The sequence below is a fragment of the Hyalella azteca genome, unplaced genomic scaffold, assembly GCF_000764305.2.
Source record: "Hyalella azteca isolate HAZT.00-mixed unplaced genomic scaffold, Hazt_2.0.2 contig16561, whole genome shotgun sequence".
Lineage (NCBI taxonomy): Eukaryota > Metazoa > Arthropoda > Malacostraca > Amphipoda > Hyalellidae > Hyalella > Hyalella azteca.
In genome coordinates, this window is record NW_025946378.1 from 27,801 (window position 1) to 54,527 (window position 26,727).

The 26,727-nt window shown below is 38.8% G+C and overlaps 2 protein-coding genes across 5 annotated transcripts; one reads left to right on the forward strand and one right to left on the reverse strand.

Moving 5' to 3' along the window:
- Positions 1–1,492: 1,492 nt before the first annotated feature.
- On the reverse strand, positions 1,493–26,503 carry LOC108676814 (succinate--hydroxymethylglutarate CoA-transferase-like). Of its 4 annotated transcripts, XM_018164951.2 has the most exons (6): positions 7,304–8,122; positions 5,688–5,847; positions 5,090–5,253; positions 3,613–3,807; positions 2,816–2,982; positions 1,493–2,114 (listed from the first exon to the last, which is right to left on the reverse strand). In XM_018164951.2, the coding sequence occupies exons 1-6, from the start codon at positions 7,459–7,461 to the stop codon at positions 1,963–1,965; spliced, it is 996 nt and encodes a 331-aa protein (XP_018020440.1). In that variant the 5' UTR covers positions 7,462–8,122; the 3' UTR covers positions 1,493–1,962. The 4 variants fall into 4 exon arrangements, with proteins under 4 accessions (XP_018020440.1, XP_047740896.1, XP_018020439.1 ...); XM_047884940.1 differs by lacking the exons at positions 1,493–2,114; positions 2,816–2,982; positions 3,613–3,807; positions 5,090–5,253; positions 7,304–8,122 and adding exons at positions 24,328–24,725; positions 25,264–25,424; positions 25,690–25,787; positions 26,288–26,503 and having other exon boundaries at positions 5,763–5,847; XM_018164950.2 differs by lacking the exons at positions 1,493–2,114; positions 2,816–2,982; positions 3,613–3,807; ... (1 more) ...; positions 5,688–5,847; positions 7,304–8,122 and adding exons at positions 23,410–24,725; positions 25,264–25,424; positions 25,690–25,787; positions 26,288–26,503.
- On the forward strand, positions 11,934–22,216 carry LOC108676812. Its single transcript, XM_018164949.2, has 9 exons — positions 11,934–12,553; positions 15,516–15,630; positions 16,396–16,524; positions 17,093–17,202; positions 18,461–18,622; positions 19,504–20,004; positions 20,453–20,646; positions 21,006–21,346; positions 21,711–22,216. Exons 1-9 carry the CDS (start codon positions 12,503–12,505, stop codon positions 21,803–21,805), a joined length of 1,698 nt encoding a protein of 565 aa, XP_018020438.1. The 5' UTR covers positions 11,934–12,502; the 3' UTR covers positions 21,806–22,216.
- Positions 26,504–26,727: the final 224 nt, after the last annotated feature.

The window sequence follows — 26,727 nt, forward strand, 5'->3', positions numbered from 1 at the left end:
TCCGTCTGTCTGTCTGTCTGACTTCACGTTTTCGTCGATGAGAAAATGCGCTCTCTGTCACTCACTGCAGTGAGTACTGAGTTATATTTTTTCCTGTTACTGAAGCATGTTTAAGCGTTGAATAAGAATTTTCTCGATAGATTCATGACAATTATTACTGCCTTCACACTTTTTGTTGGCGGTTTTGTGCCTTAAATAGAATATTGTTGAACGTTTGCTCAACAATTGGATCAATCGCGGTAAAATTTCTTTAATTATTTACCTCTTCATGATAAAAATTAGAAATATTGCAAGCAGTCGTCCAGTATTTTTGTTCTGAATGTTGCGTCACCTGAGGTTCATTAGTTAATTACCTATATTCACCCAGCATCCCACTTAATAATTATTCTAAACTCGACGACTCTGTTGCTAAATAATTATTTTCAACTCGATGACTCTGTTGCTTTTGCTGTGTAGAAGTGATGTAACTTAACCTTCTCAATAGCACGAATTGATGCCCTTATTTCGGGCTTTGATTTTATATTCGCAGCTCTGTGTGATTTAGGTGGATTTCTGCTACTAAACCTAAACTAAACATTAGGGTACGCACACAGTGACAGCAGGTTGCCAGCGTGCTGGTTACCTGCTCAGGCTGGCGCCTGAAACCATAGAATACAGAAGCCTATTCGTACAGGTTTCCACTGTGAACACTTACATTATTATCCTATGTTCATTCTTGCGGCAGGTTAGAGCAGGTTGCCCGCGCGGGCAAACCTGCTTCCACTGTGTGCGTACCCTTAGACTAGATCACTAGATTATAGTACCGACAAATGGACTGATTATATTTATTTAAATATTTGTATTTATGATAATGTGGTTGCTGTTACCTTCTTCCTTTCATTCCCTCTTACGCATCTCGTTGGCTAGCAATTTATTGATAGTTATTCAGATTCGCGCATATGGGCTTGTTCATACATCGTCCTGTGGAAAATGCTGTACATAGCGGCTTACGCTGAATTGTTATTATGACTATGAAATTGTCTCAGAAATTTATCCAGTTTTCACATCGTTTGGCCATCAGCCGCGTTCTAGAATATATTTATTTGTCAATACATAAAATTATTTTTTTTCCTATATTTTTTTATTTCACGGCAACGGAACTCCGCCTCTGCTGATATTTCCCCCACTCGAAAATTTTGATGTTGCGGCTGATTGTACTGTCTCGTCAGGCCATAGTTTGATGGATATTATGTTGCGATGTTATGTTATTTCATCAAGATGTTGTCTCCATTTAAACAATATCGTGTTTCCTGCCTCACTCTACAGGCAACAGCATTTCGGATTTCCATCCACGTAACTGTGTGTGCACCTTTATGCTGTTCGACTTGATTCACTTTGTTATCACTTGAATTTTTAACCATCATGAGAGATCAAACTTTAGTAAATTGACTTGTTTCCTGATTAGTTTCAGGCCTGAGACGATGAGATGACCGGAAGGAAAAAATGTGCTAAAAAATGGATGAATTTTAATGCATGAAATTGGCAGTTTTCGAGTGGTCGCTATGCCGATAACGGAACATTGATATCTTCAACTAATTAACAAAATAATTGTCTAGCTTGCTACTATCCTTCATTTGTACATGAATCTTATAATTAATACTATTGTTGAAACAAAAAAGTCCGTCAAAGATTGTAAATAGTGTTTATCGCAAATAAATAACAGAGTATATGCTGAACTTCATTTACTAGTATCGACTCTTTAATTCCTTCCTTATTTTAAAAGTAAATTTTATTAATTTAATAATTGAACCCAAAACTGTATATCACGTCAGACTTGAAATAGCCCGTCCTTTGAAGCACTCGTTACGATAGTCAATATATGTAGATAATATACATATTTAATGAGATCGACATACACTATGACAATGCGTTCAAAATTCTCTGCCACCCAGCAAAATATGTAATACTACAAAGCCTATTATTTCAATGTACGTATAATTGAGAAGCTTGATGCAATAAGCGATCTCTAACAGTCTCGTAGAAGCGTAGCTCCAGGCTGAGGTTTGCCCGCAATTCCGCCTCCGCTGAAGAGGAAAGATTCTGCGGACGCTGGTAATTCTTGTTCAGATGTGGAGCTGAAAAATCCAATATAGAAATCACTATCATCAATGCCAATATTTTTGAAAACTGAAGAGTATTAATAATTAACCAGTTTTTTATTGCTTTTCTCAAAGAAACTAGCATTAAAGAACAGCTTCTGCCAAATCACTATCACTGTACTCGCGTATCGAACTGTAACAGCTCAGATAGAATTAACTTGAACTCTTTGAGCAATCAATCTGCTAAAAAAAACTACATGCGATATAATATAAATCTCATACAGCGAAAACATAATTCAGCTGAGCTCCACGGCAGACGTGACCACTTCTAGCAGACGTTCGATGAGAAAGCAATATATTTTACCTGTGCTACAGTCACGCGGCAAGCTCGCTGGCTTTATTGCCTAACATGAAGAATTATTAATAATAATGAGGGGACGTTCATGACCTTTTAGAGGGAAAATGTATTCAATTGCGGTGGTATTTATAATTCAGAAACTTAAAATTTATAGTTTGGAGGTCAACCAAACAGGAGTTTCTATGACAACCGCATACTTATCGAATTAGATTTATTTTCGGGCTCTATTGATCGATTCGGGGGTTATTCAGGGTTCAATGAGAAATTGAAAATTCAATAAAATGAAAATGAAAACCATTCATGAAAAAATTCTGAGAATACTTATCGATACAAAAGATTTTATATGTGAGTAAATGAACAACTGTTGCATATGCATTACCTCCCAAATCTTGATGGTACAATTCGGTGACGCCGGAAAAATATTTCGGCAGTTTGTTCTCGAGCAGCGCGAGTGTTGCGTTCAGCTCCTCCAGCACCCCGACGACGCTGAAGTGACGCACCAGGTTGCGCTCAGCTTCTTCATACGCTGCCTCATTGCTAAGCTCCCTTCACGAGGAAGAAATCTTAGCAAAATTCGTTTTCCTATCTACCAAATAAGAAACTTTATGCAAAAAAATTTTGTTTGCAATTATTTGATTAGATATCAGAGAAGAATATAATTGTTAGCATTAAGGGGCTTTTTTCAATCAATTGCCGAGTTAGTTTGTGAACAGGTAAGTTTCGCGCTTACAAGGTGCTGCGCAAGTTAGTAATATCTTTCAGTATAAGTAACAGGGTGCAGAATCAGTACCAGAGCGCTGTGCAAGTTACAAGATTAAGTAACAACGCGCAGTATAAGTAATAACGTTCATCATAAGTAACGACGTGCAGTAGAGGTAATAGCCTGCTGTATAAGTAACCAGGTGCCGTATAAGTAACAAGCTGCAGTATATGTAACGAATTACATTTTAAGTAACAAGGTGCAGTATAAGTAATGACTTGTAGTACAAGTAACAAATTACAGTATAAGTAACAAATTACAGTATAAGTAACAAATAACAGTATAAGTAACAAATTACAGTATAAGTAACCAATTACAGTACAAGTAACAACATGCAGTATAATGAGATGCATACGTGCAGTAGAAGTAACAAGGTACAGTACAAGCTACAACATGCAGTATAATGAGCAGCATACGTGCAGTATGGCGCGTGACCACAGAAGTATGCGATGGTGAGGTCATAGTGGCGGCCACGCTCGAAGGTACACGCTGGATGACGCGCGGCGACGCATTCTTCCAGCGTAGCGTATGGGGGAGGCTCCCGTGGGGGGAGGGCTCGGCCTGGGGGCGTGTACCCCAAGGGCCGGGGTGTGGCGCGTGCGTAGTAAAACCTAACCAAGTTTACTTTTTAAAAAAATTTTTAAAAAGTAGTAAATAGTGGCATTTAAGCTAAATAGTGTTTCTTATTCGGCTTCAATAACAAGAAATGGGGTACTTTGGAAATAGATTTTCCAATGAAAATATTTTTAGTTTGAATACTGATTAAGAATATGTCGTAGATACGTATCGAATATCATAAACTAATATGCACAAAATTAACAGTTTCACAAAAATTGTCATAGTCGTATTCGATGCCTTTGCGTATATACATATAAGTGTTCTCAGCATCACATCAGTCATCATACATGCTAAAAATTATGCAATGAATAATTAAATCTTCCATAATACGCAAGTTATATGATATTTTAAAATTTAATATAAACAATTTATTTGCATACGTAGAGTAGAAAAATATTTCATATCAATTCACATCGCATGAAAATTATGACAGTTGTCATCCGGTTACAGATACACAGACTCAGTTCTCTTAATATAGGTTCGCCAATAGCAAAACTAGCAAGCTTAATTTACTTCACAGTCAAGTATGCACTCATCCTACTAGAATACCACAAACCGAGACGTAAGTTTCTCGATGGGCTCCCTGACCATCGAGAAGTACGAAACCCGCGAGACGCTCATCCGGTTACAGATAGATTCAGTTCTCCTATAATATAGGTTCGCCAATAGCAAAACTAGCAAGCTTAATTTACTTCACAGTCAAGTATGCACTCATCCTACTTTACTTCACAGTCAAGTAGTAGTAGTATGATGGTTTGCTAGCGCTTCAGCTATAGAGCTATTTCGCGCCGGAGGTCATAATATAACATCGCCAGCAAGGCAGAAGGTCTCAATTATTCATCACCCACAAGGGGCGGAAGGTCTCAATTGTCCAGCCCGCTGAAGCTGGCTCGAGGGAAGCAGCGTTAGCATCTCAAAAAGACGAAGTGACAAGGAGGGACAGGTGAAAAGCAACAGAAACGAAGACACTCGAACAAGAGGTCGCTTACACGGGACGTCGGCCGCCCGCACGAGAGAGACAGAGAAGGGAAATGTAAGGAATCCTACCTACATAATAACTTAACCCCACAACTGAGACCTACAGTCAGACACCGCGAGCTCAGCGGTGGGGCGCTCAGGAACAATCCCCCTAGGAACGCGAAATCCCATAGGACTTCTAACGAGCACAGACACACGTTAGAAGTCCCCCCTGAGGGGACTTCACAGTCAAGTATGCACTCATCCTACTTTACTTCACAGTCAAGTATGCACTCATCCTATTAGAATACCACAAACCGAGACGTAAGTTTCTCGATGGGCTCCCTGACCATCGAGAAATACGAGACCCGCGGGACGCCGAGCGCAGCAAAGTCCGTAAAGTGAAGGTGGCGGTCGAAACTCACGCGCTGCGCTGGGGCGGCAGCTTGCATGCGAGTTTTCATTTCGGACACGAGGGACAACTGCGAAAAGTTCAACACTATCTAATAAACGCTTATTTAATTGATAAGAACGAATCAATTCCACAGATTACAATTTAACCAATTATTTAAATTCTATAATCAAAATGAAGTTGCTCGATTATCTGTCAGAGGATTCTAATGAGCTTCAGTGATTAAGAAATGTACAAAATCTTGCTGTACTGTAAAAATCCACGATCATAACATTTTTCTCGAATTTCTTGCTTCGTTCGTGATGCATTGACGTTACAGTGGAGAGTCCCAACGCAACCCTTATTCAATGACTGAAAAACATCCACTCGAGCGTGCACTGAAAATAAAATGTTGCTTCTTCTGTCCCCACTTCTTGATCTGTCATCATTGTTATTCAATAATAATCAATAATATTAAGTAATTTTTATTAATATAATAATAATAATAATAATAATAAGTTCTACCTGTTGATCTGGCGTGAGGTTCCTATCGTTGCTACGGAGCCTGAGGTGCGTGAAGGAGTTGCGCCGCTGTAGCCAGGTCATCAGCAGCACAAACATTTCGCTTCCGGTTTTCGGAATGCGGTTGAAAAATAGGATTTCTTTATCTAAGTCGGGTTTCTCTCTGTAATAAAAAAATAGTAGAGATTAAGCTCATTGGCATATAACCTAAAAACTAGTTAAAATTGCCTACATTCTAACTGGTTGAATATTGGATAACAACGGAGAGTAAAAATAGGTATGATGGCCACAAGGTTTGCTGACGCATGTCAGTAAACCTGATCTTAACATAAGCAGAAAAAAAGAATATCTGGATCATGAAATTATCTCAAGTCTTTGATCACCTACAAGGGCGGAAAATCCCCATTGACGTTTGGCTTTTGTTTTCCAGAGAGTTATATCAAAACAGGTGAACTAAAACAGAATCAAAGAAATTCTCAAATGGAAGGCTTTCACGAAACGACACCAGAGATACACCCGCTTCAGAGAGAGAGAAGTTAAATTCAGGGAATTCAGAAAAAGGTATGTGAAAAGGTATAATTTCAGCTCACATGACCATTTGACCCCACAAATGGGACCCAAAGCCAGAAGGCATTCAGAGGAAGGCATGGTGAAGGCATTCAGGGGAGTGTCACTTCGAACACGAAATCCCATAGAATTTCTACAGATCTTAAACATGCGCCGACAAGCACAAAATGAGAGAGAATCTTTAGTGCTTCTAACGAAACTTGAAAACAATTTTCGATTAGCGGAATGAGAGCATTATTGTGAGGATGTGTGAACACTTGTTGAATAATAATGAAAGAAGGAGTGCGATGCGTTTACAAAAGCACAAATTCAAGGCAAGTTAAAATCATTTCGTATTGAAAAAAATTTGAAAACTATATGTAGTATTGAGTTTTACAATGCAATGAAACTAATTATTAAGTTTCACAATGCAAATTTAAGTCTATTCACGCTTAACTATAAGCTCTTAAATCTTTTTCAAGTTAAAAAAAATAATTTAAATATGTTAAATTTCTAGCTATATGAAATGTCCGAGCAGACTAAACAAATTGTCTGGCCGAAGAAAGCACTGTATTGTCTGATAGTATAAGACTCTATTGGTTATGTTATATGTTGTTATGTTAAGATGTTTGGTTATGTTATCAATTGTTATATTTGTTAAGCACACAATTGATACAAGATAAATATTATTGGCGGCACTATTCAGTGTTAGCATTAAACTTTCAAGAACGAAGTTTTGTAACACGTATAGCGAAACTTCATTGTAATCTTAATAAAGTTACAATTCGTTAACTCCAGAGCTCGATTATTTACATATTGTGTATTGGAAGCAAATGATGATGAAAAAAAAATGGCAAGCAACAAAATACACATAATAGTAAAACACGTACCCACAGGAAAATCATCGGAAAAATATAGCAGCAGCAGACAGTTTAACTCCAAACAACCCCGAACCTTGAAAAAGCATTCCAATACCAAACAGGATCCATGTCACGGAAGACACGATCAAAAGGTCAAACGTAGCGTTATACCTTTTTTATACCGTAGCGTTAGGTCAAACGTATCTCGCTCACCTCGGCTGACTCCAGTCAAAGCTATTTTTCTCTCCCCAAAAGCTGACGTTTTGCCTCCATTCATAATTGGAGAGAAGGCTGCTGATCGAGTAGAAAATCAGGAGAGCGCACGAAGCGACCGCCGCAGTGCGTAAAATTACCAAAGAAATTTTTGTCATTTCTCCTGAGCTTTCCAATAGTCGTTCATAATTTGCTCAGTAAAATCGAGTTTTGTCATCTTCTAGAAATAAGTACAATACTACCTACATAGCTCTTTGTTATCGCTATTATCTGAAATCGTATAAATAACGTTGAAATTAGAGTTGCCTAAACTGTTGGGTATTTCTTGCCTAAGCGAAGGCGAACTAAACACAATCGATAAGCGACGTATGCAGCGAATAAAATCATACACAGAATTTAAAATTCTGAATGCGGCGTTGGCACACGAGGGAAACGATAACCTCATACTGCTGGAAATAGCAATTCAATCAATTCAGAGATTATAAAATATTTGTTATCTGAATGATCGTGCTTTCATGCTATTTTTGACAGACATCACGTGCATCACTCGAGCGATGAATCCGTCACTTTTAATTATTTCGAAGTTCTTAATTGGATCATGATATTGAAGAATCAGCATGATTATATACAGAAATGTCAGACGATTATCTTTTGACGATTTTGTCAGGATACACGGTATTTGTTCACGGTATCATATCTGCATTGATGTATTCTTTACGGTGGTATTTAAGATCGAACAATATGCAACATTGTCAGAGAACAAAATTGTACGGTTTATTGGTGAAAGACAACACTCGATCTCTTGCAGAGACCCAGAAAACATATAATTGACAAATTTATGTAACCTCAATTTCTGATAATTGTTTATTATATATCAACTTCAAGAAATAAACAAAATTCTATCTAATATGAGCCGTGATTATAATTAATAATCGACATGCAATGGTACGTAATGAATGAAACCACTTGATGCATCAATAACTCAATGACTCTCTATTTTTTAATTGCTCGAAGCATTGTGATAATAGTGATATACTCCACTGTACACGAAGTGACGTTGAAAATTTTTTGCAAAAAACAGTAGTATCATATTTTGCACCACAAGCTCAACGAAATTTCACATGCTTTGGAGAAATTAGTGATCCGACTTCATATTATGGATACTAGCAATCACATCACAAGTTTTTCACAATCATCGTAAGGAACATCTTGAGGCGCAAAAAGTTAAAGCAGATGCTTAACCGCATAATTTCAAGCTTGTATTTAAAAAGCTCATTAGTAACAACTATATATACGGACGGGGCAAAAAAATCTCTTCACTCTTTCACTGTCCCCTCATCAAGTCGTTAGTTTAAACCTAAATTTTACACACAAACTGGCACCAGTTTGTCTGAAAATTAGGATACTATCTTCGAAATGCACAGTTAAAACAAGCACCGAGATTCGAATACGCTGCTCATCGGGCACGTGTAACGTCAGCGACTCGACGGACTGGGGGGAAATTCTCTTTACTCCACGTTAAGGTTGTCGTTTCCCTCATGCGCAGAAAACGAATTAGAAATATTATGTTCTCTTCATGATTTTATTATATGCAAACCGGTAAAACGATCACAGAGAGATCTTAATGCGCTGCTCATGGAGCAAGCCTAACGACAGTGCAGCGCTTGCTCTCTCTCTGCTGTCACTTTCACTTTCGGGCAGAGACTGGTCGAGAGGCATAGCCATGCCCATGGCGTCGTCTGGTAAACGTATGGGCGCTGCCACGACCGGACAGGTGTGAATAGTAAGTGCAAAAAATACATCTACAGATTGACATTAGCGGTATTTATCACAATTGTTCAGTACGTAATTTTAATGCAAAATAATTGATAGGGTCCTTTTCCATCACTGGTTTCATTTTGAAGTTACTCTATAGCCAAGGTACGAGTAGCAACAACGAGTATTAGTGATGGAAGAAATACTTTCATAATCTCGGAGCATGAGTTTTTGTTATAACCAAGACATTTTCGGTTCCTGCAGTTATTACGAGGCTAAAATATTTTTGTATATGAAGATGTCATGGTTGACACACGTTTGAAGTTGAAAGAAAACAAAATACGAAAATTACCCTGAATTTATCTGGATTATCAACCGCTTGACTTGATATTATTATGCTGAATGTTGAATTCTTAGTTTATGGGGGATACATTGGTCGACTTCAATGCAATTTGTATTGCCAAAAAAATACGAATTAATCATAGATCAAAATTGCAGTCCGATATATACATTGAAAGTAGATCATTCATATATGAGAGTGTTTCGAAGTGAATCAAAATTGAGAGAGAGATATATGTGCATAACATATTGATAACGAAATTAGATTTAGTCGATAATATATAACTAGTTTTCGATATAAAAGTTATTCTTTATAAACCGCGAAACGTAATTCGATATAAATCCTAACTGTGCTAAATTAAGCCAATAAAAAGACCGTTGATTGGTCACGTGACCAGCTACTGACAGACACTCGCTAATAGCTCCAGCAGCAGCCAGTACCCCTCTACGCGAGGCCACTAGCCTAGAATTAGTGGCGGTCAGTAGTAGCCAGGCCAAGCGGCTGCCACAACTCCATGATGGGCATTAGCAATATCATTTTCCAAATTAAAACCAATAAAAATGTTGAAAGCTGGCCAAATTTTGCTCAAAAAATTTATAAATTAATTTCAAATTGAGGATTGACTGGCATGTCTCGATTTCTCTCACTTACCGTAATAAATGTAAATCCCAGGAAATTGTACAGTTCCAATTCCAATACTGTGACGTCCGGTCACGGTATTGTCCAGGATTTTTAAAATTTTAAAAAGAAAGGTGAAAATTGTCTGGATTTTTATCCTCAGTCCGAAGACAATTTTTGTCTCGCATATAAATGTTTCAAACTTATAATATAATAAACGTACCAAACGTATAACATAATAAATGTGCCAAACGTATTATATAATAAACTCACCGAACGTATAATATAATAGGTAAATGTGCCAAACTTATATTATAAAAGTACTGGACGTATAATATAATAAACGTACCAAACGTACAATATAATAAATGTGCCAAACGTACAATATAATAAATGTGCCAAACGTACAATATAATAAATGTGCCAAACGTATATTATAAACGTACCGGACGTATAAAATAATAAACGTACCAAACGTATAATATAATAGATAAAAAGATAAATGTACCAAACGCAAAATATAATAATCGTATAAAGCGTATGATATAATAAGCGTACTAAACGTAAAATACAATAAACGTTTCAAACGCATAATATAAAAACGTACCAAGCGTATGATATAATAAACATACCAAACTAATAATAACAAACGTACCAAACTCATAATATAATAGGCGTACCAAACGTATAATATAATAAACATATAAAGGAACCACAAACGATATCGTCATCACATGTCTCGATTAATATCGTAATCAACATTCAGATTCTAGGAGCAGTTAATTTATCAGTATTGCTCTCACAAACTTGAGTATTCTTCAACTAATGTTGATATCAGTGCGATATGATGATTGCAGCATCATGTTACAGAACACGCACGTATAGCGCATTCCTGATTTATCAAGAGAATTTCGTTCGTTACTGCGAAAACCGTTCGATAATAACTTTGACGATAGATAAAACATGGTCAAGAAGTTCAAACCTTCCGATTAAATGAGATTCAGTTGATGCAAATATATGCTTAAATATACAGTAAAGGAAGCCAAAAATGTTTAGTTAAATCTTGCATTTAAATTACAGTAAACAATTGCAACAAAATAATAAAAACGATCTCAAATAAAAAAAAATTGAAGTAAGCAAGCCAGGTGCCGACAACTTCCTTTTTTTTTTAATTTAGGCGGGCTAGTCATACCATACTCGGGCACGTGCCAGGTATATACCAGTCACGGTACGGTCCAATCTTCTTTGATGCATTTCTACAGAAGAATTCACACCAGCCGTGCTAGGCACATGCCATGTCCATGGTGTGAATGCTTCTATGGAAATGCATTCAAGAATATTGAAGTAGACCGTGACTGGCTTATGCTAGAACGCGCCCGTCAGTCTGGTGTGAACCCGGCCTTTAACTGGCAACGGACGACTGGCAGTTTACGGGAGGCTGAAGTCTGGCAGTTTACGGGTGACTGACGCATGGCAGCTTATGGGTGGCTGACGCCTGGCAGTTTAAGGCTTGCTGACTGCTGGCAATTTACGGGAGGCTGACGCCTGGCAGTTTACAAGAGGCTGACGCCTGGCAGTTTACGGGAGGCTGACGCCTGGCAGTTTACGGATGGCTGACGCCTGGCAGTTTACGGGAGGCTGACGCCTGGCAGTTAGGCTTGCTGACTGCTGGCAGTTTACGGGAGGCTGACGCCTGGCAGTTTATGGGTTGCTGACTGCTGGCAGTTTACGAGTGGCTGATGGTCCGCCAACAATAATATTGCGCAAGAAGATCTTCAATCTTCAATGATATCAATGATATTGAAATGACACGCACTGAAGCCTTCGATACGCACGATAAGCTAAAAAGATAAGGGCGATATCGACGAGAGAAAAGAAGTAGCGAGATTGTAGCCTTGTGAGTCAGTTCTAATTCTGAGTGTAGAGTGATGATACGCTGGTGAAGGTTGCCTTTCATGGTTGAGTTGACTGCTAGCAATGGTACACAAAATTGTGAAACAGTATAAGTGCTGTTGCATAACCTCGTCCAATAATTTGTCATATTTCGTTGATAACTAGAGTCGCATTTTGTGTGCATGATCAAGTGGAAAGTAGTTGTGGTATCATTTTCTCGAGGTATTGCTGGTTTATTCTGTAATTGAATCCTCACAGATAAGAGTATTGCCATAATAAAAGTACGATTTTGTAGGAAGAAATCTCCCGCGGCCAGGTTTTGCTACGAGTATATAACGTGGATAGCACGAATTAATTTCGCACATCCAATTTTCACTGACCCAGAACAGGAATGTGACTCGTAAGCACACATCGTAAAATGGGCATACTCAAAACTTTGATAATAATTACAAATTTTTGCTTTGTGGCTAGGTAACATTATTATCATAATACTTTCACACACGTTTATCAAGAGTAATCCTTGAAATTACGCCTCTTAGCGGAGTTCCTAGATATTTTTAATTTTTTCGCCCATTGGGCCAGAGAAGAGAAAAATGTGCCTTAATCTCTACCAGATCACGGTGCTAGTGGCGGCCTACACAGTGGTAAGTAATCTTAAATAATTTAGTATGAAAAATAATTCATTATAATTTTAGTAAACCAATTAATTAATTTAGGAAACTAGTTAATTGTTAACTGGTTTCATACTAAAAGCGACAGAAATTTCGTTTACATTGAAACCGATTTAGTAGCGCATACAATTTTGTTCAGTTCCTTTAGTATGTGATCAGAGGCTGAAACGAATAACCAACTTTGCAATAAGAATGAAGCAATAATCGAGGAAATAATACTGATCCTGCTGTTTAACAAAGCGTACACTGAATTAGTTGATATCTTATCGCTCGCTATACGCTCCCAACACGCTATGGCTGACCCAATAAAGCATTCATTAAGCTAACAAAACCGGAAACTCGGAAGAGTTTTCATTCAACATTTAACCCTAGATAACAAATGAGACTTAGTGTGGTGTTAATTCTCAGACAATGTTTAAAAACTCCCATAGCTAACCCAGTTAAAATTTAGGGCAGGGAATAGAGCAGGCCGTCGCCGGCTGCAGAGCCGACGTAGAGACGCGACAGGGCAGCGATAGAGCAGAAATGTCCGCTTTAGAGACGATATCGCCAGCCGCGTATCAGCGCTAATTAGCTTCTGAGTACCTGCCCAGGTGTGCTCTGTCCTGCCGTCATGCAGCCCTTACTGAGCGCCGCCTGCTCAAACCTGCCCAACGCCTGCTCTGGGGCGGCTCTGGCAGTGTACGCGGCAGTTACGCGTCACCGTTTGTCAACAACGATTAAAAAAAATTTTTTTCCTTCTCTCTCTGAGATCACCTAGACTTCTCTCTTGCAATGACAGGTTGTATTGACATTGGTTACTGACATTCTCATCGTATTGACATTAGCAACGTAATTTGGAATCTAACAAATTCATTTATCGAGGAAATATACACATCAAATTACTCACCGCTATGAACTATCTGCAAACGTCGACTGAAGCTCCGGGATTCGAACGCAGGTTCTCCGCGTCGTATGTCCACGCCTCTACCAGCTAGGCCACGCGAACACCTTACCATGCTAGGCTCTATGAACTACTTAACTATAATACAGAACAAATGACTCGCCATCATCTAAAGTTCATTCTCCCGTTACTGACTCACTGTTTCCAACCCCTACCCCTCCTCCCTCTCTCAAAACCCCCCCATGCACGGCCTGCTAGCTGCTCTGCACAGCTCCCTGCCGGACAATCCAAGTACCAGCGCTAAAACAGCGCAGCGTTCCGTCCCTGCCCAGCTGCTAGAAATTTTTCTCTATATCAGCCATGGCGCAGCGCAGTTTTAGGGATAGATGGCCGGTTATAGTTTCACGGCTCCATCCTGCTAAAGCGCGACCAGCCCGGCTAAACCCGGCGCCGGTCTCGGCTCAAAATTTTAACTGGGAAGGACATAACTCCCATGACAGTCATATTTGGCATTATTCTAAAAAGACGACGAAATATGGGCCAGCATCAGCTTGAAAACTTGAGCCACTGTAATGAAATATAGCTTCATTACAAGACTGTGCTGGTAATAGCAGCAATACACGTTTATATAAAACGATATTCACTAACGAAGCGGCAAAGTTTTAGGCGAGTTTGTGTTGTCCGGGTCGCAGAGTGCCGATAAAAGTGTCCCAGTTTGAGGAGTGCTGATAAGTGTGTCCGGGTTAATGAGTGCCAATTAACGTATCCGGGTTAATGAGTGCCGATTAATGTGTACGGGTTGAGGAGTACTTATAAACATGCCCGGCTAAAGAGGCCCGATACAAGTGTCCGCGGTTGATGACAAGATCAGTGTCTAATTTATCTGAATAATTTCTACAAATATTTCGTATCACTAAAAAGAATTGTTGAGAATGTGTGTCAACATTCATCTAGCTGATGAACTTTTGAACTAACTAAACGAACTAAAATATTTATAGAATACACTTAAGAAGATATGTATATAACTCCTGTCATGATTTGTTAACTTGATTATTGAGCGATATGGAAGCCAAGATTTAAAACCGGCTACGAAGTTAACAGAAGGTAGAATGCTGGTAGCTTAAAAAGTTGGGCACTCACATATTTGTCAGAAATACACATCTAAATGAATGAAAATATTCACAATGAAGGCAAACTCAATATGAAACACAGTTAGTTTATGACACAGAGACCGGGATGCCACATTGCTACTTAGCCTCAGACGGCACAAAAATTGAGGATAAGCAACTTGTTCGAGATCTCGGAGTGTCGATGAGTACCGAAGCCTCGTTCGATGACCACATCGAGGAAATAGTTAAGTTGAGTACTGCTGCCAGCTTTGGGCGCCACTCATGGCGGGCGCGGAGCGGAAACAAGTCATTCCAGCGGACTTTCACGTCCAGGATCAGCGGTTTGAGGGAGCTGTAGCTGAACTACAGGGGCAGTTTGAAACATCTGGGACCGAACTCACTGGAAAAGTGAGATCTCCAAATGTGGGATCTCCAAAAGTCTTGAATGTGAGATCTTCGAAATAATGACATTTTTCAACGAAATAAGGAAGAGGAGACTGCAGGATTCCCCCATTCATTAACCGAGCTTTGGCCAGAGCACACTCTTCATGAGGTATCACTGTCCGTGGTAGGACCGAGGCTGTTTAGTGCCTTGTAAAATGAGCGGAGAGGAAGGGAGTTCACCTTTGCGACATTCAAGAAACGACTGGACGAGTTATTGAGCAAGTTCCGGGATCGTCCGGTTATAGGAAACTACCCTCACCAATTGACAAGCAACAGCTTCTTGTATCAGCTGGCTCAATAAAAGGCAGATAGACGGAACACGTTCAACCTTACCTCCGGACCCAAGGGAGGAGGCGACCTGCCTATCGACGACTTGGATACGGATGACGACGAAGGTGGCGCATCAGCATCAACCCAAACACGTCACAGGGTATGAGCATAGAAAAAGATGTCATTCGTAGGACGTAAAGCATATAGATGACGAAATTCTCTCGTGCAGATTCAATGTTTGGGCTACATCGGCATCAACGTCGTGCTCATACTCGTAGGCACTGAGACCATGAGAGGCAAAGGCGGCTCCTTCGTACAGTACGCCTCGTATTATCTCGATTGCGGTGAGTTAAAATAATAATGTATTAGGTTAATGTGCAAAATATCCCCAGATGAAATTTTAATCTTGTGGCGATAGTTCAGTAAAACTGTCGCTTGTGAGGCATCCACAAGCGAAGAAGCTGTGATTTTTATCCTATGGTTTTCAAACCATGGGTTTGGCTTTAAAACCCCCGAAAAACCCCTAATCTATGGATTTAAAACAATGGGCATATGCATTGCAAGATTTGTAAATTCCCACCAGACAACGTCCGTAAAAGTACGTGTTATAATTAAGAGTGGCGATGAGTTATGAAGATCATCCTTTCACACGTTTTCAAGTTTAAACGCACACCCGCTATTCTTTAGTCGAATACACTTATTTCTACATATGGTGATTACAGATTATAAAGTAACTATTATCATTCATCCAACAAGCTTCCCAAAGAGACAGTGGTAAAAAAAGTATATGCACACGTAATACTCAGTATAGGTGGACCCAAAATTGTGAAGGTGAATTCAAGCAAGTCTAACCAAGGTTGATACAGATCATTAGCATGCCTGTCAAGCAAATATTTTCAATTAACTTCACAGTTTCGGTACGAGTGATTTAAAGTTTTCTTGAATTGTTAAAGTGACCCTGCGTCAAAAAAATAATCATAATGCTATAAAAAAAATTCTGATTGACGTTTGCTTGCTTGATATACATTTTATAATCAATGAACGTACACTTCCATACCCAGGTTGTCATAGCACAAGTCAGTTGTTTATTTTAAACATTTTTTGAGCAGGAACATCGCAGAACGCGACGCCATGTTCAGAATTGAAGCCGCTGAACCCTAACGCAGTGTTCGCGTACGAGTGTTCATACACCGCCCTACACGCCTTCTGGATAGCTGGGGCTATTGTGCTGCTTACACGTCAGTTATGCCTTAACAATTATTATTTATATATTATCTGATAAGAAGTTACTTGACATTACTACATTAATAGGTATTATGCTTTGAGTGATTATTTGATATCGGGATTGCAGAAGTAAAATTGAGGAATAATAACAACTTAATTCTCACAAATCGAAGATATACTAACATGGGATAATAAACAAACATTTTTGCATTCGTGAAAATATATACAACTAATGACTAATCAGAGAAAAACAGCGCTAAAATTCAACATTTGTTCTCGCGCTTCCATTCAAATATTGACGTCGCATCGCATCGAGTAGACCTAAGTCAAGCATCTAGCAACGTTGCAATATGCGTTCTATGCTAACTTGTTTTTACTAATTAATGTTATCTTCAAACCTAAATAAATTTTCCTTAAACAATAATAAATTAGTTCTTGATATGCAGAAATACCGAATAAAACAAGAATTCGCTTTGTTTGAGCAAACTGCACCTCAATTATATGAGTTATGATGTACCGAAACATTCATTAAATCGTAGAGAAATGAAATGAAATAAAGTGAAATTATTTTCTTCGACACAGAATTGTTCAAGAAAAGAGTATGGGGAGACTACGTTTTGTGGCTCATCGCCGGCGCACTTATCATTATCCTAGATACGGTCACGGGAGTCTTCTACAGTATGGACATTGGGGTGAGTATCTTCTATATTTTCCTATACAGAGGAAATAATAATAATTTGAAAATGAAAATATTGATAAAAGATACTCATATTAAGCAGACATTGACCAATAGGATGATGGGAGAGAAGCTTTAAGCTAATAATGAAAGATTGTTGGCAACATCAACAAAATAGTTCAATGGGCTCAACTTTGAATTGCAATAGTAGATGATAGTTGTGCCCATTTGTTGTCGCCTAAATTTTTGCCAAAATTTCCAGATTAAATTAAATAATTGTTAAACGTCTAGAAGCAACTAATGTTTACTCAGAACAAATAGCGAATTTATCTTAATAACGAAATAACTTGCGGAAAGTTCATCCGAACTACTGAATTTATTCGCGTCTAATTTTAAAAACATCACTCAAAAGCATCATTGCCTGAAATCATCCCAGTTTTCATCAATTGAAAACAAAAATTACATCATTGATCGTCTCCGTTTAGCTCATAAAGGATGTTCGTGAGAACTGAACGCAAAATGAACGTTCATAGCTTATAAGGTGTGCTCGCGAGAACTGACTGAACGCAAAATGAACGTTCATAGCTCATAAGGTGTGCTCGCGAGAACTGACAGAACGCAATGTAAACGTTCATTGATCATTGGACGTGCTCACGAGAACTGACTGAACGCAAAATTAACGTTCATAGCTCACTAGGTGTGCTCGCGAGAGCTAACTGAACTCAAAATGAACGTTCATAGCTCATTAGAGGTGCTCGCGAGAGCTAACTGAACACAAAATGAACGTTCATAGCTCATTAGAGGTGCTCGCGAGAGCTAACTGAACTCAAAATGAACGTTCATAGCTCATAAGGTGTGATCGCGAGAGCTAACTGAACGCAAAATACACGTTCACAGCTCATTAAAGGTGCTCACGAGAACTGACTGAAAGCAAAATGAACGTTCATAGATCATAAGGTGTGCTCGCGAGAACTGACAGAACGCAATTTATACGTTCATAGAATCATTGGACGTGCTCGTGAGAGCTAACTGAACGAAAAATGAACGTTCTTAGCTCACTAGGTGTGCTCGCGAGAGCCAACTGAACGCAACATGAACGTTCATAGTTCATAAAGTGTGCTCGCGAGAACTAACTGAACGAAAAATGAACGTTCTTAGCTCACTAGGTGTGCTCGCGAGAACTAACTGAACGCAAAATGAACGTTCATAGCTCACTAGCTGTGATCGCGAGAGCTACCTTAACGCAAAATAAACGTTCAAACATCTCCCTGCAGCGCAGAGAAGGCAATGCCCACAACGCAGCAGTGATGATGATGCTAATATCCTTCCGCGGAGTGGCTTTGTACGTCCTAAACATCGTCTGCTTCGTGATCGTGGCGAGGGCGCTTCGTGACGTGAGGCATGACGCACTCAACAGCAACGCAGCCAACAGCAAAGTGCGTAAGACCTCGCGATAGTAAGATGTAAATGATGCTGTCAACTAGATATAAGTTTAGGAAACGGGTTCTATAAAGACATAGATAATGCTGTCAAGTAGATATAAGTTTAAAGAACGGGTTCTATAGAGATATAGGTAATGCTGAAGAAGATATACCTTCAAGACCTCGCGATATTAAGATGTAAATAATGCTGTCAAGTAGATACAAGTTTAAGGAACGGGCTCGATGTTAATTGTGCCATAAAATTCAGCACATCTGTGAAGAGAAATGAATTTAGGCCCACAGCTAAAATTAGCCAAAATGTAAAATTGAGATGAAAGTAAGAAAGTAAATTTTTTTTTCAAATCTCTAATCTTCACTGTTCAGAAAGGCAGTTCAAGTCAGCCCCACATAACGGATAAATTGCACATGACACTGCAACTCAAAACTTCAACATTTAAGGTTGAATTTAACGGGCGCAAAGTACCAGTTTTTATGTTATGGCCAATAGTTACTAAGGCCACAGATCGGTTCATCGATAGACGAAAACTTTCTCCGGTGATAGCTAGTGAAGAGCCTAATTTCGAACCAAATAATTGTAATTTATTTGCTTCATTTCACTCTCAGTTTGTTATTTCCCTTCAATCACTCGTTCATTTTGCAAAATGCCGTGCTCCAGTTGATAGTGATGTCTGATGTCTACCGAATACGTCTAGACTCCAGATGAAATAGAAATTTGAATACGCTCAAGATTGACTGTGATTAAAACTCCATTTCAATTATATTGAAATACAACAATTGAAGCTATTTGACCTCAGCTCAATGGAATAGTCGTGCTCGTTGATGCTACAGCGTCCTACGAGAAATTTAATTTAATGTGCCTTTGTTTTTGCCACCAGGTTGCTGATCCACCAGTGGTAACACCCACAAGTGCGATACGAACTCCAACAACACAAGACAGTCAACATTTAACGTTGACCGAAACAGACTCGCTGAAACGAGCCGGCATTACACAGGTCGAATTGCAGCCCATCGTTCACGCAGCAACGGCAAGTTCAAGCCACGAAGAAACTCCAACTAACACAGAAATCGTGAGGCCAGTGCAAGAGACGCCTCGGTTCGTAGGGTATCAGCCAAATCCTAGTCTTGCGGCGCAGCATCAGCAAGTTATTGCACAAATGGGAGAGGGATCAAGAGCGGCGTCCATGTATAGGAATGAGGATCAATATAATAATATGCCACAGTATCAGTATGACGATCCTGAGAATGAGGACCTCACAGAAGATGCAGCCGCCCTACCGTATGACTCGTACTATGAAGATAACAACGGCCATGACTTCAATGAAGACTTGCCAACCGAGCATCCATCGTATCGGATGTCGCTGAGAAGAGAAAATACGGTGAGAAAAGCTCATGTATAAATTCTAATTTAAAAAAATTAATTCGCCATTGCGAAGTTTTCTAAGTAAACCTTATTCGACTCCGTACAATTGTAGAAATACGAACAGAAAGGAACATATCCTTTCTCATTTTTTGAAAATTTTCTACCATTGCCTTGTAAGAACCAAGGGCGTTGGATACGCAACAATGCAGGTTAATATTTCACGAACTGTTAGTGTTGTCATCGAATTCATGGTTAAATTATACTAAACAAAATACGAAGGCAGTCCAGCCAGAAACGAGTCAGATGACAAGCTTTCGTTCTGAACATAAGAACTGAAATTACTCTCTAAATAACATGCTTGACTTCTTTTGTATCGCATATGAATCTAGGTGACTGCGAAATTTAAATAATGTTCCCCCGCCTCAACGCCAAGAAAATTGAAATTATTTCTTTGCATTGTACAGGCACCAGGCTACTCCAACCGGTACGAATACGATAATCCCGAACAGATTCTTGACGATTACAAGGACGAAGAATTCTACGGCAGCGCTCGACCGCCAGTGCCTGCCCGGCCGCCAGCGCGTGAGGAGCATCGTGTGTCGACGAGCGGCGTTAAACCGCCTGTACCGAAGCGACCTACGCCAAAAGCGGACTACGAGTGAGTATTACCATATAAATATTATAATCAAATTGATCGCTAGATAATCAACCTTAGCAATCACTATTGTTATAAAACAAAACTTATGATGAGCGAAGGAAGTCGATGATATGCTCGCTAATGTCACGTTTTGAAATACGTTACCTTCCTTTTTATGACACGTCTAAAATTTCTTGTACCAACATTGACATCCGAGGCACTCAAATTTATCAAATCTTAATCATTGCAATAGGATGATTAAATTATTGCTTCATGTTTGCTTCACCATGAAGCATGCAATATAATATTCACATGGCCGCATGCATGCAGTCAATTATCAAGGAGAAACTTTCAATACGATGTTTGAACGTTTTCTGCAGAGAAGTTGAAACGCCTCCCACAGGGCTAATTCCTCCAAAGAAGGTGCCGTTCGACGTGCGTCCGTTCTCTTACATCAACCCTGGCTTCCGGCCCGCGGACCACGGCGACGTACGAGCAATGAAAAGCCACAAGGCCGACATAAAGAAAACTTTAGAAGAAGATCTTGAGAATCTTAAAGCTAAAGAGAATAAAATTGATGCACGCGATAACGACGATAGTGACGACGGAACGCCCGTGATCAAATCCATCGTCGATGAAACATCAGGACGCGGAAAGCACCAGGCCAAACATCGAGCAAAAGCTACCACATCGTCGACCTATGATGACGGCAGCAGTGATGGTGAGGACCAATAGTGTTTCTAAATTAATTAATAATTATTTCCGCTTCAGTACCTGTGAAAATATACGTATCATTGTAATGTTAACAAGGGATGGCCCGGATGGAAAACGCCAGCTAGCAAGGTATTTTGTAGATACACGATGACAGTAACTATTCTTAGCCAAGGAACACTGCTTTATCGACGGCTAGGACAGTGAAAAAATCCCCTATACTAATCGTTGTGTCACACATCAGAGAAGTAATTGGCCCTGACAATCAATAAAAATAATCAAATCATTTAAAGTCATAATTATGATGGAGAGACAAACGGCAGTTTAAGCCTAATTTTTTGACCGCACACTTGGTAAAGAACTGATTTTTGCAGATGCCGATTCAGTTGCCGAGTCGCCCAGGGATTCAACACGGGCCTACGAAGGAGAAGAGTCATCCTATGACGTCAACCTCATCACCGCTGTCTGAGCCGAGATTATACGAGTCTACACAATGGGATTATGAACTTGATTTAAGTTTACTTCAATAAGTGCTGCTGGAGCATTGTTGTTAATAACGCGATCTAAAATAGAAGCCAAATCAATTTTGTTATTGATAAACTTCAATTCGTCGAAAATTATAAAATTTCACGGTAGATTCCTCCCGTTAAATGGAGGGAAAAATTTGATTAGATCTATTAGTGTATTATTGGAGCCAAGGGCATTAGATTGTAAAGCAGAGAATACCTAATATAAGAAAATCATTTTAATGGAGATAGCTACGCATGACATTTTAGGGCTGGCCGTTCGATGATATGTCACAAACGCAAAGTTCGCGGCTCGATACCAAACGAATGGAAAATTTCTCCAAATAAAATAAAATCACAACTAAAAATGAATAAAATATAATTGCATAAATTGTAAACAAAAATATCTTATCAGTGTAATTTTAATTTTTCTTGCAAACCTCTATGCTATAAAATTCTAGATTTCAGAGACGATCGAGTAAGCTCCGATTTGTATAGTATACACGTCCTGGTGTTTGTAGCAGCTATTATTACGTACTAGAATACAAGTATACGGTATTTATAAGTTAGGAAGAATATCATGCTGTAGAAATTTAAATCTCGCACAAGAAGGGGCAATACAACCGGACTAACTACTGAATAAAATTGCATTGAAATCAATCATTAAGAAATATATATCTTATTTTCCGATAGAACAAACTAGCTAAAATAGTTTGTTCCATAGGAAAAGAAGATAGGTATGTATTACTTAATGATTAAATTCCGCAGAAGTAAAATGTTATTGTTTTTATGGTTTAACAGCGCCGAATGCTGCGCGTGCAAAATGTTGAAATTGGAAAGAAAAATTGGTTTGTAATCGATCCTTTATGGGAAAAACGTTTATGTCTATCATTCATTTAAACATAACAGAGAGCAAAGTACTTTATATCACAAAAATGTCAGGTTTCTCAAACGAAATTTAATGAAAGAGGCTCTTAATACTGAAAATAGACTGGGGGAAATTTTAACGCATTTCGCAACAGAGAGCAAACTTCATCATCTCAGAACTAGGTAGGTATAAATACTATGGTGAAAAAATAACGAGAAAAAAAAAACGCGATCATCACGTCACAAGCCAAAATTGAGAAAAAACTGCCCAGCCATAACAGGAAAAGTATGGTAAGCATTCAACAGATAGCAATGGTGCAAAGATATCACATGCCTCATTATTGCATTACTGCTACAAAATGCGTGCAAAGAATTAAAGTTAATGCCAGAGGAAAAAACATGCCAACATAGGTACAAAAAAAGCCATCGTAACAGCATTGAACATTTCGCTTCGCTGCTAACAAAAAACTCCGAGCCATCAAAATATCATAAAAATATATGTTTCATCCGTAAATGGGTAGGTAGCCAAAGGTTTACTAGAATTTTTCGAAAGTGTACATAAAGCGGAAAGTTACAACTTATTAAATATTATCCCATACATTCTTTCATTGCATTTTCATGTCAAGCATAATTTCACTTGAAACGACGACTCAAGCTATACTACTATAAATAAATGTAAGCCTACTACTATTAAGCCTACTACTATAAAGCCTACTACTATAAATGTAAGCCTAGTTCGAGAACAATTGATGAAAAATTTCAACTTTGAAAGTTACTTTCTACACTACCTTGAGTGAGCAAAAGATGGCAAGATCTAGAAATTTGAAGAAAGTTTTTCCATTGCCTCATACTGACTCATACGCTGGAATGCCATTTAATGACATCACAGAGAGCAACGCCAAAGGAAAGAAACCAAAATACAATGAAAAATCGAAATTTTTCGAGATCATGCATGGATTTTATGATTTAAAAGATTATTCTCGATAACAACCTATTTTGTAAATTTATACATTTGAACAAGGAAGCCTTATACTCACAGAATAAGTGTTTAAATTGCCTATGGTTGAGACAAATCTTCAATCGTCGCATAACTGTACTATTTTCCGTCGCGCAAGATCCTCGATAAAATGAGGTTCATACTTCAAGAGCTCAGTCAGTATTGTGCGCGTGTGTTCACCAAGACGCGGAGGATGACTACGAATTTGATTAACAGATTCACTGAACTGCACGGGCGGAGCGAGCAATTTTATGGGTCCGATACTTGGATGATCGATGGTTTGCACCATTTCTTTGTGCACCACTTGTGGGTCAGCAAAAGTTTGAGACAGAGTATTGACTGGAGCGTAGGGAAACGTTGCCCCCTCGAATCTTTCTAACCAGTCTCCTGTCGTCAATTCTAAGAAACGTTTCTCCAACACTGGCAACAACTCATCACGGTGGCGAACTCGAGAACTATTATCAGAAAATTTATTACATGTTAATAAATATGACAGGTCCATGTTATGACATAAAGAGGAGAACTGTTCATTATTGTTACCAGCTACAGAAATATAACCATCTTTGGTCTGGAAAGCTTGATACGGCACGATGCTGGCATGCGCTGAACCGTAAGGCTTACCTTCAACATTTCCGTTGAGGTAACTGGACGCGAGGTTCGTCATGCACGCAACTTGAGTGCTCAGTAAATCGCAGTCTATTTTCTGTCCTCGGCCAGTCTTGCTCCGCTCGATGAGCGCCGCCATGATGGCTCCATGTGCAAAGAGAGCTGTTGCTAAGTCAGTCATTGCGATGCCAACCTTGCATGGAGGACCCTGTGCTGGCCCTGTTACACTCATGAGGCCCCCTATTGAGGCCGCCATTACGTCATATCCTGGACGTTTGCTGTACGGCCCTGTGGGCCCGTAGCCCGTTAACGAGCAGTAGATGAGGCCAGGGCAGCTGGCTTGCAGATCATCGTAACTGAGGCCCACACGTGCCAGTGAGCCGGGCACAAAATTTTCCATAAATACATCGCACCTGTAAAGTATCACTTAATGAGACACAAATAAACGAGATAAAAAGTGTTAAGGTGAAGGTACCAGAAAACGAGTTTGGAAGTGTGTGGGTTGCAGACAATTAGTAGTTTGCGATATTTTTCACGTGATATGCAAATACTATGATGCCATGAACGATTTACCACTCAACACAAGATCATTTGGCAATAATTTGCCACTGTTGCCTCAAACCACCCACCCTTATAGCTAGGTGGCAGTCACAAAAAACTTAGGAAGCTTGGCTCTAAACCATCCAAACTTCAAAATCATGACCACACTTAGATTAAAGGAAAAAATAACAACATGAATTGTAAGAAGTACTGTATCAAGAGATTAGTGTACTATATAAGAAATACCTATATAATAGGCTATCTTTATATCAACTAAATTTAAAACACACAAATTTAACAAAGATCATGAAACTGAAAAAATAAAATAACACAATGCAAACATCCTATTGAGCAGCAATAGACTTCTGTGAAACAGCTCCATATTATCCAGAATAATATTTAAAATCTCACTGAGCAGCTAAACTCTTCAGTATGTCTACTCCTTCCGGAGTTTTCAGGTCAACCGCAAGGCTGGACTTGTTCCTGTTGATCCCAAGGAAATAGCAAGACTCAGATCCTACGAAAGGAGGGCCCCATGTGCGAGTTTCATCTCCCATACCAGGTTTCTCAACCTGAAAAAATCAAGTAATAAGAACCATTGCATGGATAGATACAGATAAGCATTATCCAGTTAACTAAAAAAAATAGTTGATGGTACTGAAATTCAGATATTTTTACTTAACATTTTTGAAATATCAGCCACCAAGCAAAATAATTCACTGGTACACCCCATCAAGTATTTTGAAGTAGGTACATACCTTAATCCTTATCATATCACAATTACCATTCATTAATGAAAAATATTCTTGACGTGGCTTTCTATATTGATGATATCACCTTGATGACAGAAGCACCTAAATCTGAGAGCACCATTGTTGCAAATGGACCAGCCAGCACCCGAGTCAGGTCCAAAATCTTGACTCCATGGAGAGGACCTGTTCAATTCAACTCTTATTACACTTAGTGGTTTTGTTTCTAAAACATTAATAGGACAAATTTTGTGGGCAAAAATAGATTTATAAATTACAAATGATAAAACTACTAGAATTTTAAATATTAGTACCACGTCATTATTAGTGGATAATAGCAGTCTGTCCAATGTAATCACTACCAGCTATAATTGATGCTGTTGCTGTACAATGGATATTAAAAGTTAAGTGCACATTCTAATGTTTGCCAAAGATTTTTGACAGGCCAATTGAATTTGATTACTTTGTACTACTAAACACAAAAAAAATTATATCAGTTCAGATAACTTAATACATTTTTAAACAATTCAAGTACGGTAACTAAATTTAAAAATGTAGTGCAGCTGACAACTCTTTTGCAGGCTTAAATCATGGCTATGAGCTATAACTGTATATAACACCACAAGAAACAGAAGTTCTTATAATTATGAAAAGATTATTACAGTCTTAACTCTTAAGTACTGTACCTTTTTTGCTTGTATTTTCCGTTGAAAATGAGAGACATTGATGAAAAATACCTTTTTGATATTGCAGCAAATTTTCTGAACAAGATTTGGAGAAAAATACAACAGAATTTCTACTTAAAAGCTGCAGCCTGAGCATAGAAGCAAGAGAGTATTGCCTTAATCTTAATGGCCAAACATCCATGACTTAGACTACCCAACCCAATGATCAGATTTGACTGCAAACAGAAAGGTGAATATTCATTAACAGCATAATCCAGATTCCAGAATAAAAGTTAGGTTAGCCTAAATATTCTATGGTCTAAATCAATATGTGCATGCCTTAGCTTATGATGCCTATTGCCTAGGCACAGGCGCACAGCAAGATTTTTCCAATTCATGTCTCAGCTACCAACACTCAGGATTAGAATTTTCCTACTTGTTTCTGAAATCTTGCAGCTTCA

Coding starts and splice junctions, on each gene's coding strand:
- LOC108676812 (XM_018164949.2), top strand. CDS start 12,503: ATGTGCCTTAATCTCTACCAGATCACGGTGCTAGTGGCGGCCTACACA. Junction 12,554..15,515: donor TAGTGGCGGCCTACACAGTG/GTAAGTAATCTT, acceptor TCTCTCGTGCAG/ATTCAATGTTTGGGCTACAT. Junction 16,525..17,092: donor GGCTATTGTGCTGCTTACAC/GTCAGTTATGCC, acceptor TCTTCGACACAG/AATTGTTCAAGAAAAGAGTA.
- LOC108676814 (XM_018164950.2), bottom strand. CDS start 26,468: ATGGATGTTTGGCCATTAAGATTAAGGCAATACTCTCTTGCTTCTATG. Junction 25,425..25,689: donor TAGGTGCTTCTGTCATCAAG/GTGATATCATCA, acceptor TGATTTTTTCAG/GTTGAGAAACCTGGTATGGG. Junction 24,726..25,263: donor CTGAAGAGTTTAGCTGCTCA/GTGAGATTTTAA, acceptor GATACTTTACAG/GTGCGATGTATTTATGGAAA.